General features: G+C 44.0%; 1 protein-coding gene across 1 annotated transcript; it reads right to left on the bottom strand.

The window, feature by feature from the left end:
• Positions 1-5859: 5859 nt before the first annotated feature.
• On the bottom strand, positions 5860-14489 carry FITM2 (fat storage inducing transmembrane protein 2). The gene is given in 5 exon segments (XM_012529164.3): positions 5860-11286; positions 11288-11389; positions 11392-11475; positions 11477-11837; positions 14239-14489. Coding segments are annotated over 5 exon segments (855 nt in total). The 5' UTR covers positions 14481-14489; the 3' UTR covers positions 5860-11220.
• Positions 14490-15321: the final 832 nt, after the last annotated feature.

The following is a 15321-nucleotide window of genomic DNA, read 5'->3' on the forward strand; positions in this document are numbered from 1 at the left end:
AAATTTCCCAGTGTTAGCAATGCACGAAACATGAAATCAGTAGTATAATTTGTAAAACATAAGACAGAGTTTTCTTTATTTTGAGAAAAGTACAATAATGTGCACATTTTTTTTTCATCAAGATGAAAAGAAAAAGTAGCCAGGGCCAAGACAGGGCAAGGGTGGAACACAGAGACCACAGCTACCATCCAGCACTATCCCTCCCTTTGCTTCCTCAAACATATCACAGACCCTTCCATTCAGAATTAAACTTCCATTCAAGACCAATAAGAACAACCCTAAAAGGATCAACTGCCCCCCTAAAATGAGGACATACTCACGTTCTTTCCAAAATCAAGACTCACAAAGTCAGTGGTTGGTAACATCAACCTGGCTGATGTTGGTTTCTCTTCTAATTCCTCTTCTAGTTCTAGAAGTCACAAGCATGCCAGAACATACTGCCATATACAGATTAAATTGTAAATTTGACTATTGCCAGCATTCCTTATACAAACTGAATACACACATAATAAGCCAGGAAGGAAATATTCATGGCTGCTATAATCCTCATTTCTGTAACTGAAAACAAGGCCATTGTTGATATTATAATTTCTCTTTTTTCCACTAGCTATTCCATATTCACTTCGTTCTCAGCCAGCTCAGCTGGTTGGGGTAATTTACCTGATAAAGCGTTTCAAGCTTTGGTGGTCCCTGGGTTGCTGTGGTCTTTTGTTAATTTTTTACAATTGGACATGGATGTACCATGAGGCACTCTAGAGAATCTCTGGGTTTCCATAATGCATCAGAGGTCTCCAGAGAAACAAAACCAATAGGATGGAGAGGTGGATGGTAGGGCAACAGATCAATACACAGATACATATTTATTTTAAGGAATTGGTTCACATGGTTGTGGAGGCCGGCAAGTGCGAAGTCTGTAGGGCAGGCTAGACTCACTTTCTCCAGAGCTCAGCTGTGGGCGATCAGGCATATGGCTCATCTCTCCCTGGGCCTCTTCTTTTTAGCTTCAAGCTGCTCAGCTGATTCTAGTCTCTGGTCTCTCTCTCAGCCTCTTAGGGGTTTCTCCATCTTTCTGCAGCTGTAGGCAATCCTGGAGTCCTCTCTCACACAGCAGGGTAAAAGCTTACAGTTCTGTTTCTCTGTGTGTTTCTGTTTTCATTTCTCCATTTATATAAGACTCCAGCAAGAGGGCCAAGACCCATCCTAGGTCAGTCTCACCGAAGTAGTCCAAAAAGGCCGTAAAAGTGATCTAACCAAAAGATCTTACATACAACAGGTTTACACATACAGAAATGGCTTAGCTTAAGAAAATACTTTTCTGGGGTCCACAAGACTCCAAACCAGCACAGAGAGGATCCCACTGTGAGTGAGCTAGAGTCCTATCTCTGGCCACACTGTCTCTCAATGTCATGGAAAGGATCCTGGGTGGGGACAGGAAGAGAGTCAATATGTCAAACTCAGAGTGATCAGTTGCCTGGTGTTCTGAGTCATCACCAAGGGACGCAGAGATGAAGAGGATGTGTGGCTATCAGAGTTCAGTCTAGTCAGGACTGTGGATAAGATCACCACTGGGACTGTGGCAATGGGTGAGAGAAGGTCTCACCAACATCCACAGGATTCCTATTGGGAGGACAGTAATTGCTGCTGATGGTCTTATCTTTGCCAGTTCATCAGTTCCTCACTGGCAGTCAGACCTGAATGCCCCAGTCACTCCAACATATCTAACACATTATTTCTAACTCTGCAAAGCATAGATTTCTATGCTCCACTGATGTGGAAACCGAGGCAAAAGGAGTTAAAGTGTCCAAGGACACAGTGGTTAATTGGATTATTGGTCCTCTCTAATATAATGAAACATCCACAGCCTTTGCAACTCCTTCCATTGTGGGTGGGGTTTATTTCCTGTCCTGTTGATGCTGGGCTTGTTCATGTGATCTACTCCAGCCAATGGAATGCCAGTAGGATGAGACGTGAGCATAGGCTTAAATAGGCTTGCCTGGATCGGCTTATGATTTGGTGCCCCAGTGATCATCATGAGAAGAACATGCCCAGACAGTTGCTGCCCCTTTAGCAGAGATGACCAGTTGAGCCCAGGCCAGGATGGCAGAACTGCAGTTGACCTGTAAGCATTTGTTGTTGAAAGCAATTGAGTTTTGGGGAGGTTTGTTACCTAACATTATTACAGCAATAGCTGACTAATACAGGGGCAGAACTGGGATATGAAACAAGATGTGTTAGAATCTTGTTTCTCTATGGACTAGACTGTAGGGAACTAGCAGGAAAGACAATACACTGAACAAATGCTAGTTGTTATTAAGTTTATTCAATGTTTATAATTATATTGAGGATACGAAGTCATTTCAGTTAGGAGTGCCCAGGCTTCTGAAAGGGACATCCAGGAAGCAAAGATACATTCTTCAATATGAAGCAACCCTCACAGGTGCGTGGCATTTTAAAGCACATAAAAATATTTTCCCATCTTTAAGCCAATCAAAGACCAGTGAAACAGAATGTACGTTTCTTAGATTTCATTTCATAGATGAGTCACAAGCCCAGAGAGGCTCAGTGACTTGTCCAAGATCATACAGCTAAGGATTTGACAGACAGGATTTGAACCCAGGTCTGCTTGGCTCCAGGTTCAGTGCTTCTTCCCTTACATGAAAGTAACTCCAGCTGACAGTTGATTCATACACAGACTCACTCATGCCTGCACTGCTCCCCAGTAGCACAGGGGGTGCCTGGCGCTGCAGCAAGCTCAGGAAATGCAGGCAGAAGGTTGGGAGGGAGGAGAGTGAGGTAAGTAATGGGCTACAGCAGCTTGTCTGGGCAGGACCCAAATAACTTTGCTCCAGAATTTAAGCTGTTAATCAGGGATGGCTCCTTGGCTCTCGTACCTACTCACCTACTAGGCACTCAGACAAGTCTCTTCCCCTGGCAGAGAAGATAGGAGAAGTGGCAGGGCGCTGTGATAAGGCTCCACAGTCCCCGAAAATGAGCCACTTGGGAATCAGAGTTGAGCAACCCTTGGCTTGCTGTGAGTGGCCAAGTGCCACACCAGGGGACTTACTTTACCTCAGCTTAAGAGGGCACCATGGATAGGATGTGTCCTTTCATCTCAGCATGTGCACTTTCTCACTCTTTCCCTAGTTAATCCTGTCATCAGCTTGTGGAGTCTCAGGGACTCTATTTCTGTGCCAGATTGCTGGGATGTAGGGCCTTCCACACTCATTAACTGTTCATTTTAACTACCTCCAAGTTCAGCAAAATCTATATTAGCATATCTGGGGTTTCTTTTCCCTGATTTTACCAGTAAATTATCATAATGATGCTACATTGAGGACTTACTATGTGCTTGAAAAAATTAAGTTCTTCCCATATGCTAGGTCCTGTTCTGAGCATTTTACAGATATTAATCCATTTAATCCTCACAACATCTCTGTGAGGTAGGGACTTGTATTATCCCCATTTTACAGCTGAGGAAACTCAGGCCAGAGAGTTTAAGGAACTCTCTTTGAATCAGTGCTGTACCCATGAGTCGAGCACAGTGCCAGGCACATACGTGGTGCTCAACTGTGGGTTGAGTACATGTTGAATGAGGTGAAACACCTAAAAAAAAAAGAGACTCAGAGAGATCAACTTGATCAAAGACCCCCAACTGTCAGTGATAGCTTCAATCCAGGTCTTTTTGCCTCCACATTCCACACTAGGGAAATCATCATTTATTCCTTGTAGGAACTGCATTGTATTCCATAATGGAGTTACCATAATTTATTTAACTGAATGGCAATTGAGTTCTTGACAATGTTACCAATAACTACAATAAAATCCTTATATATTTGACCACTTCTACAAACATTTCCATAGCCTACATCTCCAGACTGAGATCAAAATTTTGATACAACAAAGTTACTATCTAAAAGGAAGTGCAAATTCACCCTACCACCATGATATGAGAGAATCTGTTTTCTGAGTTAAGGGTAAGAAACTATATTGGGGGTTTCTGGGACAATTTCTGAAGGTGTCTAAAGTGCACAGGGCTTCCCTTAATTACCTTCTTTTTTAATACCTCTGCAACCCCTTCTGCTGAGAACTAGGTTCAGCCCCCGTGTCCAGTAAGTCCTTATGAACCCACACAATCAGGTTGTCGAAGCAAAGAAAAGTGAGAGAGGGAAGAAGGGAACACAGAGAACGGCTCTCCCATCACCCATAGGGAAACCAGCTGTCACCTCAGCTCTGACAGGGAGTTTCTTTTCATGTTGTTTCCTAAAATAAAAGCCATGACCTGCTTGGGAAGAACTTTTCCTCAAGCAGAACAGAGAAACAGAGTAGAGATTAGAAGAGTTGGTGAGATTATCCAGCCTATCCCCCATCATTTTTTAGATGAGGACATTGAATCCCAGACATGTTGAATGACTTGTTCAAGGTCACAAAGAAAGGCAGAAAAGACAGTGGCAGAACCCAGCTCATAGTCAGGTATTCTAACTCCTAGCTTAACGTGCTTCACATAATAGCAGGTGCATCTATAATCACCATTGATGGTCCTCCTTTAAGTCTACCTTTCTTCAATCTCAGTTGCTTTTGAAAATGAGAGGGAAGACAGGTTTCTTGAAAAGGGATATCTGAATAAAAATTATGGTAATATGGGAGGTGGATATGGCTCGGGTGATTGGGCTCCCATCTACCATATGGGAGGCCCCAGATAAATAAAATAAAATAAAATTTTCAAAAAAATCATGGTAACATATCTATCTATCTATATGCCTTTGTACATGCTGTTCCCACTGTCTTGTATTCCCCTTTTCTGCCATAACTGCTTGAACACCTCCTTAACCTTCAAAACCCAAAAGAATTATCTCCTGTGAAAATATCCCGAGTCTTTGGGCAATCTGATTGTTCCCTGCTCTATGCTCCAAAGTCCTAACCTTGCCCAAGAACTCGGAACGCTTTATGGTGATAACTGTTCCTTATGTATTCTCTACAAGACTGAAAGTTCTTCAAATGCATAGACCTATCAGATTCACCTCTGCAATCCCAGCACACAGGGGAGGCACACAGGGATGGACTTTGATCAAAAACTCCACAGGAGAGGGAGTTGATCACTCCACCCAAGCTCCTAGCTCACAGGATGAAATCAAGAAGTGTTTGGAACTGAGGTGGTGTGATCACAGGGAACCTCTCTCCCCATCAGAGGTCTCTAGGATCAAATCCCGGTTAATCCTAGAGGGGAGAAAATTAGGAGGCAACACAGCAAAAACAGCAGGGGGGGTGGCAATAAATAAATATTTTTTTAAAAAAAGAAGTGTTTGTTGCTGCTAAAGGAATCCCAACAACAGGGAAGTTTTGCAATGAGGAGATTCTCATCCTGGAACTACAGAGCTTTCGACAGACCCTACAGCTCGAGGTGCCAAGCAGGTCAAGCTGACAGATGAGTGAGCAGCAAAAGGCGTAAGGAGCCCTCATGTGTGCACTGGCCTCCAGGGCTACAAAGTATCTTCAAAGATGACCTCATTTGAGTGAACTTTGCACCTGTTCTTTGGTGTTCTTTCCATGAGGTCTCTTCTCCTTTTGCCAAAAGGACTGATCCCAAATCTGGCTCAGAAAGACCTCAGGAGTGTAAGATACAAAATACGTCAGAGAGGGAAGGAATAATTCAAAGAAATAACAAAGTATTTAAGTACTACTTAAATGACTGAACATATACTTAGTTTACAGGATCGAGGGGGGAAAAGTGAAGCCATATAATACCCTGTATGTAAGAGTAGCTCAGAATAGAATTAGCTGACTCTCATAAAGTGGGAGAAGTTAACTGGGCTCTGGACATCCTTAAGGGTATTGAAAAGGAACACACAAGACAATGGAATGTGAGATTTCATTATCTCTAGTTTACTTTAATTTGCTTGTTTACACACACGATCTGTGTGTATATTAACAGTGGCAAGAGCCATTCTCTAAATACAATCTGGTACCCAGACAATGACAGATGCATGTGGAAAATACGGCACCAGTAACTGAAACTCAATACGGAGAGCCAAAACAATGATGGCAATATTCTGTAATCACAGATACCCCCAAAAGCCTCTTGTTCAGCACACTGGGGACAATAGACACTTTTCACAAGACAATACAAGACTATTTCAACAGGAGACCCAGAACCCAAATGGCACCCAAAACAAAAAATGTTAGTTCCCCATCTTCTCTAGAGGAGCCGTGAGCCAAAGAGTTCTAAAAGCTTAGCTAAGGTGGAGGTGGAGGGGTTACTGCCTTCTAAGCACACATGCCGGCAATTTACAGGCATCATTTCCCTTAATGCTAAGAGCTTTCATCTCCACCTAAGAGACGAGGAAAATGAGGCTTGCCCATGGTCACACAGATGTAAGCAGTGGCTACCAATATCTCACATTTGCCCAAGTACAAACTCTCTCAACTACAACACAGCTGTCTACAGTGACAGAGAGCATGTTCCCAAGGAAAAGGCAAGAACACTAAGACATGAACAACAGTATGAGTGTGTGTACCTGTGTGTGTGTGTGTGTGTGGGGTGAAGTAGGAAGAGCTCCAGGCATTAGTCCCTCCACCAAAACAACTATTAAATGGGCAGGAACTGTCTGACTCAACTATTTAAAGAACTCTAGGCTACAGAAGAACACTGTACAGCATCCAGGGAAGAGCAGGTGGAAGATGCTGGCAAATTACCATGTAAATATCAATAAATAGCTCTCTCTGCATGGCAGTTACTGGTACCCATCCTCCAGTATCGCGGCAGCAGCAAGGGAGTCCAGCCCCTGGTGTAGCTTGCTGGTGCCAGAGAGGGACATAAAAACACATTTCCCTAAGACTGGGGGTGGGGGGTGGGGGACACAGGTCAATTACTGATCACTGCTTTGATTAGCTACTTTGGATCAGTGGGGACCCAGCTCTGAGAGTGGCCATTGTTCCAACCCTCCCGGGACAAAGGCAGTGAAGGAGACTTAAAGACAGCACACTTTCTCAGAGTTGCAAAGGACAGCTGAAGGGCTGCATTTGCTGGGCAGAGGCCCCAGTCAAGAAAGTACAGCTTTGGGAGTCATGGAAGAAGTTCCTGGCACCCTTCTGGCCCCTCCCTCATCCCTTCTCCAGGGCAGTTTGGAGGCAGCCGGGCCAGAACTATAAAACTTCTAGAAAAAAATATAGGGAAGCATCTTCAGGATCTTGTGTTGGGCAAAAGTTTCTTAGGCATTATACTTAAAGCACAAGTAACAAAAGAAAAAATATATAACGAGCTCATCGAAATTAAAAACTTTTGTGCATCAAAGGACTTTATCATGAAGAGCAGAATGATAAGCAACACAATGGGAGAAAACCTTTAGAAACCACATATCTAACATATATATTAATATCCAGAATATATATAAAGAAATCCTTCAACTCGACCAAAGGAAAAAAACAGTCCAATTTAAAAATGGGCAAGATGGGGGAAGCAGATTTTGGCTCAACTGATAGAGCATCTGCCTACCATATGGGAGGTCCAGGGTTCAAACCCAGGGCCCTCCTGACTTGTGTGGTGAGCTGGCCCATGTGCAGTGCTGACACGCTCAAGGAGTGCCATGCCATACAGGGGTGTCCCCTGTATAGGGAAGCCCCATGCTCAAGGAATGCGCCCTGCAAGGAGAGCCACCTTGTGCGAAAAAAGCACAGCCTGCCTAGGAGTGGCATCACACACATGGAGAACTGATGCAGCAAGATGATGCAACAAAAAGAGATAGATTCCCAGTGCTGCTGACATGAACGCAAGTAGACACAGAAGAACACACAGTGAATAGACACAGAGAGCAGATAATGGGGGGGGAGGGGAAGAAAAAATTAATCTTAAAAATAAAAAATGGGCAAGCAGAGCAGGTGTAGGTCAGTGGCTGAGCACCTACTTTGCATGTATGAGGTCCCAGGTTCAATCCCTGGTACCTCCTAAAAAGAAAAAGAAAAAAAGCAAAAGACTTGAGTAGACAATTCTCCAAAGAAGATATACAAAAATGGCCAAAAGGCATAAAAATCAAAACCACAATGAGATACCATTTCACACCCACTAGAATGGCCACTATTAAAAAAATGGAAAATTACAAGTGTTGGAGAGGATGTGGAGAAACAGGCACACTCATTCATTGCTGCTGGGAATGTAAAATGGTGAAGCCACTGTGGAAGACCGTTTGGCAGTTCCTCAGAAAGTTAAGCATAGAATTACCATATGACCTGGCTATCCCATTTCTAAGTTTATATCCAAAAAGAATTGAAAGCAAGGACTAGATCAGATACTTGCACACCAAAGGTCACAGTGGCATTATCACACTTACCAAAAGATGGAAGCAACACAAGTGTCCATCAATCAATGAATTGATAAACAAAATGTGGTACATAAACAAAATGGAATATTACATGGCCCTAAAAAGGAATGAAGTTCGGACACACACACAAACATGGAGAAACCTTGAAAACATCATGTTGAGTGAAATACAGTCACAAAAGGACAAATAGTATGATCGCCTGGGTATAAAATCAGAATAAGCAAACTCATAGAGTCAGAATCTATAATATAGAATACTAGGGTATAGGGTGGGAGTAGGGGAATAGCAAGTTAAGGTTTAAAATGTACAGCATTTCTATTATGGGACAATGGAGCAGCTTTGGTAATGGATGTTGGTGATGGTAGCTCAACATTATGAATGTAACTAACAGAATTGAATTATACATTTTGAATGTGGTTAAAAGGGGGAAATTTCAGGTTTGTATATGTGTTAGTAGAATAAAATTTTTTAAAAAATCCATGGAACTGCACAACACAGTGAACCCTGAGTTAAGCCATGGACTAATAGTTAATAGTGCAATTCTAAAAGCATGCTTTCATCAATTGCAACAATGTACCTCACCAATGCAGAGTAGTAATAATAGGGTGGTATAAGGAAACCCTGTATTTTATGCATGATTTTTTTGCAAGCCCATGACTACTCTAATTTAGAAAGTAGAAAAAAAAGAAATAGGGAAAGATGAATCAATATAGAAGATCCAAATTCTGAAATTGTGGTAAGTCAATTTAATGGTGAGCCTGAATCAGATGCACATGAGAAAAAATGTCTGGAGATACAGTGTGACAAATAAACTTCCAGGTCCCTCTATGCCTGTTACCTGTTAGTCCTGAACATGAAACTCAGGAGAGATTTTGATCCTTTCGACGAACCTCTACCACCCCCCATACCCATTCCCAGTTTATGGATGTAAACTCGAGAAGGAAAAAAATTCTCTCATCAGGGCCTATCACATTTTGCCGACCCTTCCAAATCAACATAGTAATGCCTCCAAAATCCCATTGCTGGTATTTCTGCCACTTTTGGGTATAAAACATTATGGCTCACATTTTGACCAACACAAGTTAACCTGAAGTTCAATGGGATATGAATCACATATTTTGAATACATTTTTATATAAAATAAAATTTATGGGAGTAGATGTGGCTCAAGCAATTGGGCAACTGCCTTCCACATGGAAGGTCCTGGGTTTGATTCCCAGTACCTTCTAAAGAAGACAAACCAAACTACGAGCAGACAATGAACAGACACTGAGCAAAAACTGAACAGACGAGGGAGCCATGGGGGGTGGAGTTAAAAAAAATTTACCCTGAAGATTTTCCAGTCTTCAAGCTCCTAATAACCTAAGCTTAAGTTAAGTCAGTCAAGTGTAGTATTGATCAGTTAATACTATTATCAGGCTTGATTGGGGTGGGTAGGTAAGAGAATCAAAGCAACTTCAATGATGATTATCCAAAATGTGAGGTTTTGGTTTTGAAAGGCTTAAGGAGATAGAATGGAAAAAGGGAACAAGGGTATTTTATTGACAGTGTGTTAACATGCCTTTGTGGGATGGATATGATAGAAGTCATAACCCTTCCCAGCACTCATGGAGTAAAGGCCACAGAATGACCAGATTGGAAACAGAAAAGTGCAACAAAGGAGGGGGAAAAGGTCAATTTGCAGCCCAGCAGAAGAGGCGTAGTTTTGTTTTGCTGGTGGTCTAAGAGGAGGGTGGGGCATTAAAAATGCTTTAATAAGAGCATTTTTTGCAATGAGGTCAGCTTCTTGCCATCAAATGCAATGGGAGACATTTTATTTAATTCTGAAATACGTTTCCAAAATGTAAAAAATACCTTGGGATAGAAGACCGATCAATGTACTTATCATATGCCTCTGAAGCAATGTTCAACGATCAGGGAAGTTTTAGTAATTTTTCAATTACTGAATTTTGCATCAGGAAAGTTTCAGTAATTACTCTGGCTTTAGTTTTAAAACTCATCAAGTTATTATTAAAACATCCACTTTCCTGTTTTATTCTTTCCAGCCCCATGAGGTGCAGTTTAATACCATAAGCCAAGATTTTGGTTTATAAAAAGTAAATTAGTGTTTTTTTTAAAACCTCAAAATAATCTACGCATATGCCAAAGTGCAGCACTGGAGTTATTTTCAAGACAAAGAATGAATGCCATGGTTGTTATTAAAAACTATATAGCATTCACTCAAAAAAGAAAAAGGTACTCTTATTGCTCCAAAAACCAACATACATTAATAGACATCACTACAGAAATCATCAATGTTCATTATGTGAAAACCATACAATACTAAGTCGCAGAGGCACTCCAGTTCAACAGGCCTGTTTCAGTTGGCTAATCACAAGCAAGTTGCAATATTTAACATTCTACAAATGAAACAAATACTCCAACCAAGTGTGTCTTGCAGGCAGTTAGTTGTTTTAAAAAGAACCATGCCTGAAATAAATACTTACATAAAATTGACAAGGGAAATATTTTTTAAATAAGAGCATTAAGAGCCATTAAAATCAAAAGACAATTAAAATTAGGAAGATGGCAGCAGCTAAGAGTCCTGAGGCCTGGCTTCCCCTTCAGCCACACAATTCTGACCTTTCTCACTGAGCCTTAGCTCTACCCTCTAGGGACAAAAGGTTCCAGAGTAAGGTCAACTCCTGCCAAGGATGAAAAGTGCCTGACTGGAATGGGTTGGTACTTGAGACACAAGATAATGCTGCCAAGAATAGCCTGGGGACTAAACTTGTTCCTCCAACTCTACCATCATCCACCAGAACTGCCTGGTAAGCTTCCTCTCTGAAGTAATATTAATAATTTACCTAAGTAAAATAAGTGAAAAATATATTAGCTGTTGTCCTGCTGCCATCCCTTTTGTTTCTCTTTTATTTCTTATAACTATCTTGCTTCAAATTTAAACTGCAACTCTGGGGAGGAAGTCCTGGGGAAAAGGGATTTCAGATACCAAAACCCATATGTCCCATACCAGCTCAACAAACCAAACAGGGTGCCAAACACTTTTTGGGACAAGTCGTGGAAATAAACAGCTGTGCACACAAAAACATCCACACCCAAAAAAAGGTCAGGAAGCCCAGGGCGATGACCAGGGTGGTGATGGCAGTGTGGAGGCAGTGGCTTCGGGTCCGTCTTCACGTCATGTAGCACGGCCATCTCCTCCACAATCATGAGGGCACAGAAGGTCAGCAGGAAGGAGTGACCTGAGATGTCAAAGCCGTGCCAAAAGCCTCCTTTCCCGTCGCACTCAAGCTTACTCTGGTGCTCCTTTCTGACCTTCATGGCTGGTGAATGGTAGCAGCTGCCCGTGTAGTGTTCAATGTTGGAGAAGATGGTTGTACAGACATACCAGATAGCTGTGCCCACAAGCAGAGTGCTCAGCCGCCGTAGGACCAGACTAGGTTTGCCCGTCAGGTGGTAGTTGGTGAGGGCAATGAAAGGCAGGAGGAGACAGAAGGTCCAGGTCCAGGCCAATTTGACAAAATATCTGGCAAAGGAGGAAAGTGCAAGTGAAGAGAGGGGATGTGATACAGGGGAAACAAGTCATGACTCTGGTCTACGGACTCCCAAGGAAAAACGAGAATACTGGATAACAAGTTATAATGTTTTGAGTGTTAATGCTTCACTTACTAAGTATTTTAAATTGTATTAATTATTTAATCCTTAAACAACTCTATGAAGTAGGTGCTAGCATTACTGCCATTTTACAGACATTTTAGTGTCATGCCCAATGTGCAAGTTTTAATCGGTGGGGCTGAGATTCAAATCCAGAGCCTGTGATTATAAGCACTATGTTATTTGCTTAGGGAAGTAATAATTGAGCATCAGTCAAATGGAAGGAGCTTTCAAAAAAATTAACTTGCCCATAAAACACAGTTACGCTGGAGAAAGGTATCATTAACCACTTTATCGATAAGGAATCTCAGAAAAGTTCAGTAATTTGCCCAGGGTCACATTCACACAATCGGCAAGCACTGATTGGACCAAAGGTTTGGCCAGCCCCATAGCACATGCTTTTCCCACCACATCACAGTGTGTTTTTGTTTTGTTTTTTTAACAGTGAGAATAGCTTTTATTTTTCTTTTTTTTTTAAATACATTTTTTATTTATTTTTATTTTTATTTTTCAGAGCCAGGCGTTTCCACATTTTATTAGCTACAGTATAGACCCCAGAGCTGCCTCATTCCCTCCTTCTCCCCTTCCCCCCACCATAGGGTTAGGCCTTCTCAGGAGCCCCTGCCTTGGCTGCCTGGGCCCGCTGGAACTCCTGCTGCAGCTGAGCAAGTGTCTCCCTCTGTCGCTCTAACTGCTGCTCAAGGTCCGGCAGCTGGGTATGGTTTAATTTCAGCTGTAATACAGTCCAGCCTCTTCCCCACTGTGGCTTGGGCTTCCCCCAGCTCCTGAACAACACCAGACGCAAGAGTTTAAAGACCGTGTTAGATCCATCCAGGAGGGCCAATTCCTCCTTCACGATATTATTTTCTGTTAGTTGTGCCTCAAGCTTCTACTGCCCTGACATGGACTTACTTAGTACTACACCTCTAGAGGCCTCGGTTTCCATAGCTGTTAAAACAACCAAATGACTTTTAAGGTTCCTTCCAGGTCTAATGATTCACTAGTTCCCTTCCATTAATGATCACAGAGGCTTGGAACAAAATGCCAGAATCCATGGCTACTCCCAAACAACAGGAACTCGTCTGCCAGGCTGCTTGGCTCCGCGCTCACCCAGGCGAGACAAAGCAGCAGCTGCCTTGTCTGTCTCTTCCTCCCCTGTGCTTGTGAAGGGTAGCTGACCTGGGGACCACCTGCGGTATACATACATACAAGGGACTTGAGGCCCACTACCACTCCTGTAATTTATTCTTGGCCTCACCTTGCAGGGTGGGTGAGGACGGAAGGTGCACCAAGGACAGAATGACTCTTTCCTAGATTCCAAAGGTCTCTCAGATAGCACCCAAGGGCCTGTCACTAAACTCTTCACTGGGACCCATATATAGTCCCAAGTGTGAAAATGCCAAGGCCTCTCTGGCATTTAATGAAGCTACCCTGGACAGAAACCAGGGTTTTAAGTAGATAAGCAAAGTTGGGCTGACTTCTAGGAGATGCAGCAGGCACTCTAAATAAATCTAAAGAATCTGGGCTCAGATCAAGGCAGACATTTTTTTCTTTCAGTATTTCCCTTTATTACTGCAAGTGCTTTTGTGTAATAAACTTAAAATCTAGGAGTTTAAAAAAAGGGGTGGAGGGTGTGGTGGGAGGACTTAAGGCGGTGTCTCAATAGCTGAGCTGGAATTGCTTTTCTGGGACACTGCCATGAACCTTACGCGACTGCAAAGGTCCAAGAAAATCCAGGGGAAAAGTCATAGACCCAAAGGCTCAGCTCCGCCGCCTTAACATCTGAGCGGGGGTTCTTCGCAGGCGGGGGTGGGAGAAGGCAGGTCCTTCACGGTGGTGATGGGATTCTCTCACGGCTGCTGGTCTATCACAGGAAGGCGGAGGGGGCATCTCCCAAACAGGGCAGGGGCCAACCCCTCACTCCAAGGGCGGAAAGCGGGGAGCAGAGGCATGGGCTGGTTCTTCCCGCCCGCACACACAGAGCCACACACCCAACTCCGCCGGTCCGCCGGCCCCGTCAAGCCAGGCTGCCACCAATTCCCAGCGGCACTAGCTGTTTCCGGACCCCTCGGTCTTGACACGCGTGCGAAATGCTGCTGCCACGACTGGGAAAAGGACTCCCCCTAGTCCAATGACCCGGCCACCAGGGCAGCTAACCCAGCCCCTTCCTCGGGACTAGCGGTCCTGCGAGGCGACCCCGGGCGCGCCGATCGCGACCGCGCGGGCCGGGTGCGGCGAGGACGGGGAGAGGAGGGGACCCGGGGCGCACTCACACGTTGAGGACGTTGCGCTTGTTGCTGAGGTAGCTCTCGGGCAGCGGAGAGAGCTCCTTGAGGAGCGAGCCTGCCAGCATGGAAGTCACCAGTGCCCAGGGCAGGTAGCGCCGCACGGCCGCCCGCACCAGCGTTCCCCTCAAGAACCACGAGCAGCGTTCCAGGTGATCCATGCCCGACCTCGTCGGCCACCGTCTTGGCCCTTCGCTTCGGCCGGCGCCTCCGCCTCCCGGTCGGCGCATGCGCGCCACCCGCGGGCCCCACCCCTGGCGGAGCTCTCACGCTGCAGAGGCGGCACGCGGAGGCAGGGCTTTTGGCCCGGCTTGTTCCCTTCTCCCCGCCCTCGCTGCCCGGCGACCGAACCGGTTCGGATCGCAGCCTGTGCGTGTTGTGCAAATCTGGAAATAAGTTTTTGGGGAGTGTTTGCTGGAGTTTGGGGAAGAATAAATGCTGCCCTGGCGTTAGAGCAGTGGTCACGGCACCAGCTGCCCTTTCGTCTTGGAACGGATGCTTTCTCCTTAGTTTTCCCATCTGTAAAAGGAGGGAGACAAGAGATCACTCCTTCCCAAGAATTAGTTTGGGGGGGGGGGGGGGGGGAAGGGAATAGAAAAATAACTTTAAAAAAATAAAAAAGGAAAGAACAAAAATATTTTGAAAAGAGAGTTTATGAACTCAGGAATGAAAATGCTGGAGGCTGGGGTGAATGGAGGTCAGATGAGGGTGGTGTTGACTCGGTCACTCCCCCTCACCCCCTTTCACGACTGGGTGTGTAATTCAGTATATTCCAACATTGAGTCATTCCTCTGTCACCTTAACTACCTTTGCTAGTCCATATACCACCAATACTGTTACTTATTTAATATTTTTCTTTAAATCAACATACATTTGAAACTTAAAACCTACTGAATAGCCTCCCAAGCAAAAATATCCATGAAATCATGAATTCCGGGTACTAATTGTAGTTTTTCTATCACAAATGAAATTGTTTCTATTGATAATCTCTGCACTATCTAAAATAATTTCATGTCCCCGTACCAGGGATAGCTACCACACTTTGAGAAGCACTGATCTGATTTATGCCTA

Source organism: Dasypus novemcinctus, chromosome 24, assembly GCF_030445035.2.
Source record: "Dasypus novemcinctus isolate mDasNov1 chromosome 24, mDasNov1.1.hap2, whole genome shotgun sequence".
In the NCBI taxonomy this organism is placed as follows: Eukaryota; Metazoa; Chordata; class Mammalia; order Cingulata; family Dasypodidae; genus Dasypus; species Dasypus novemcinctus.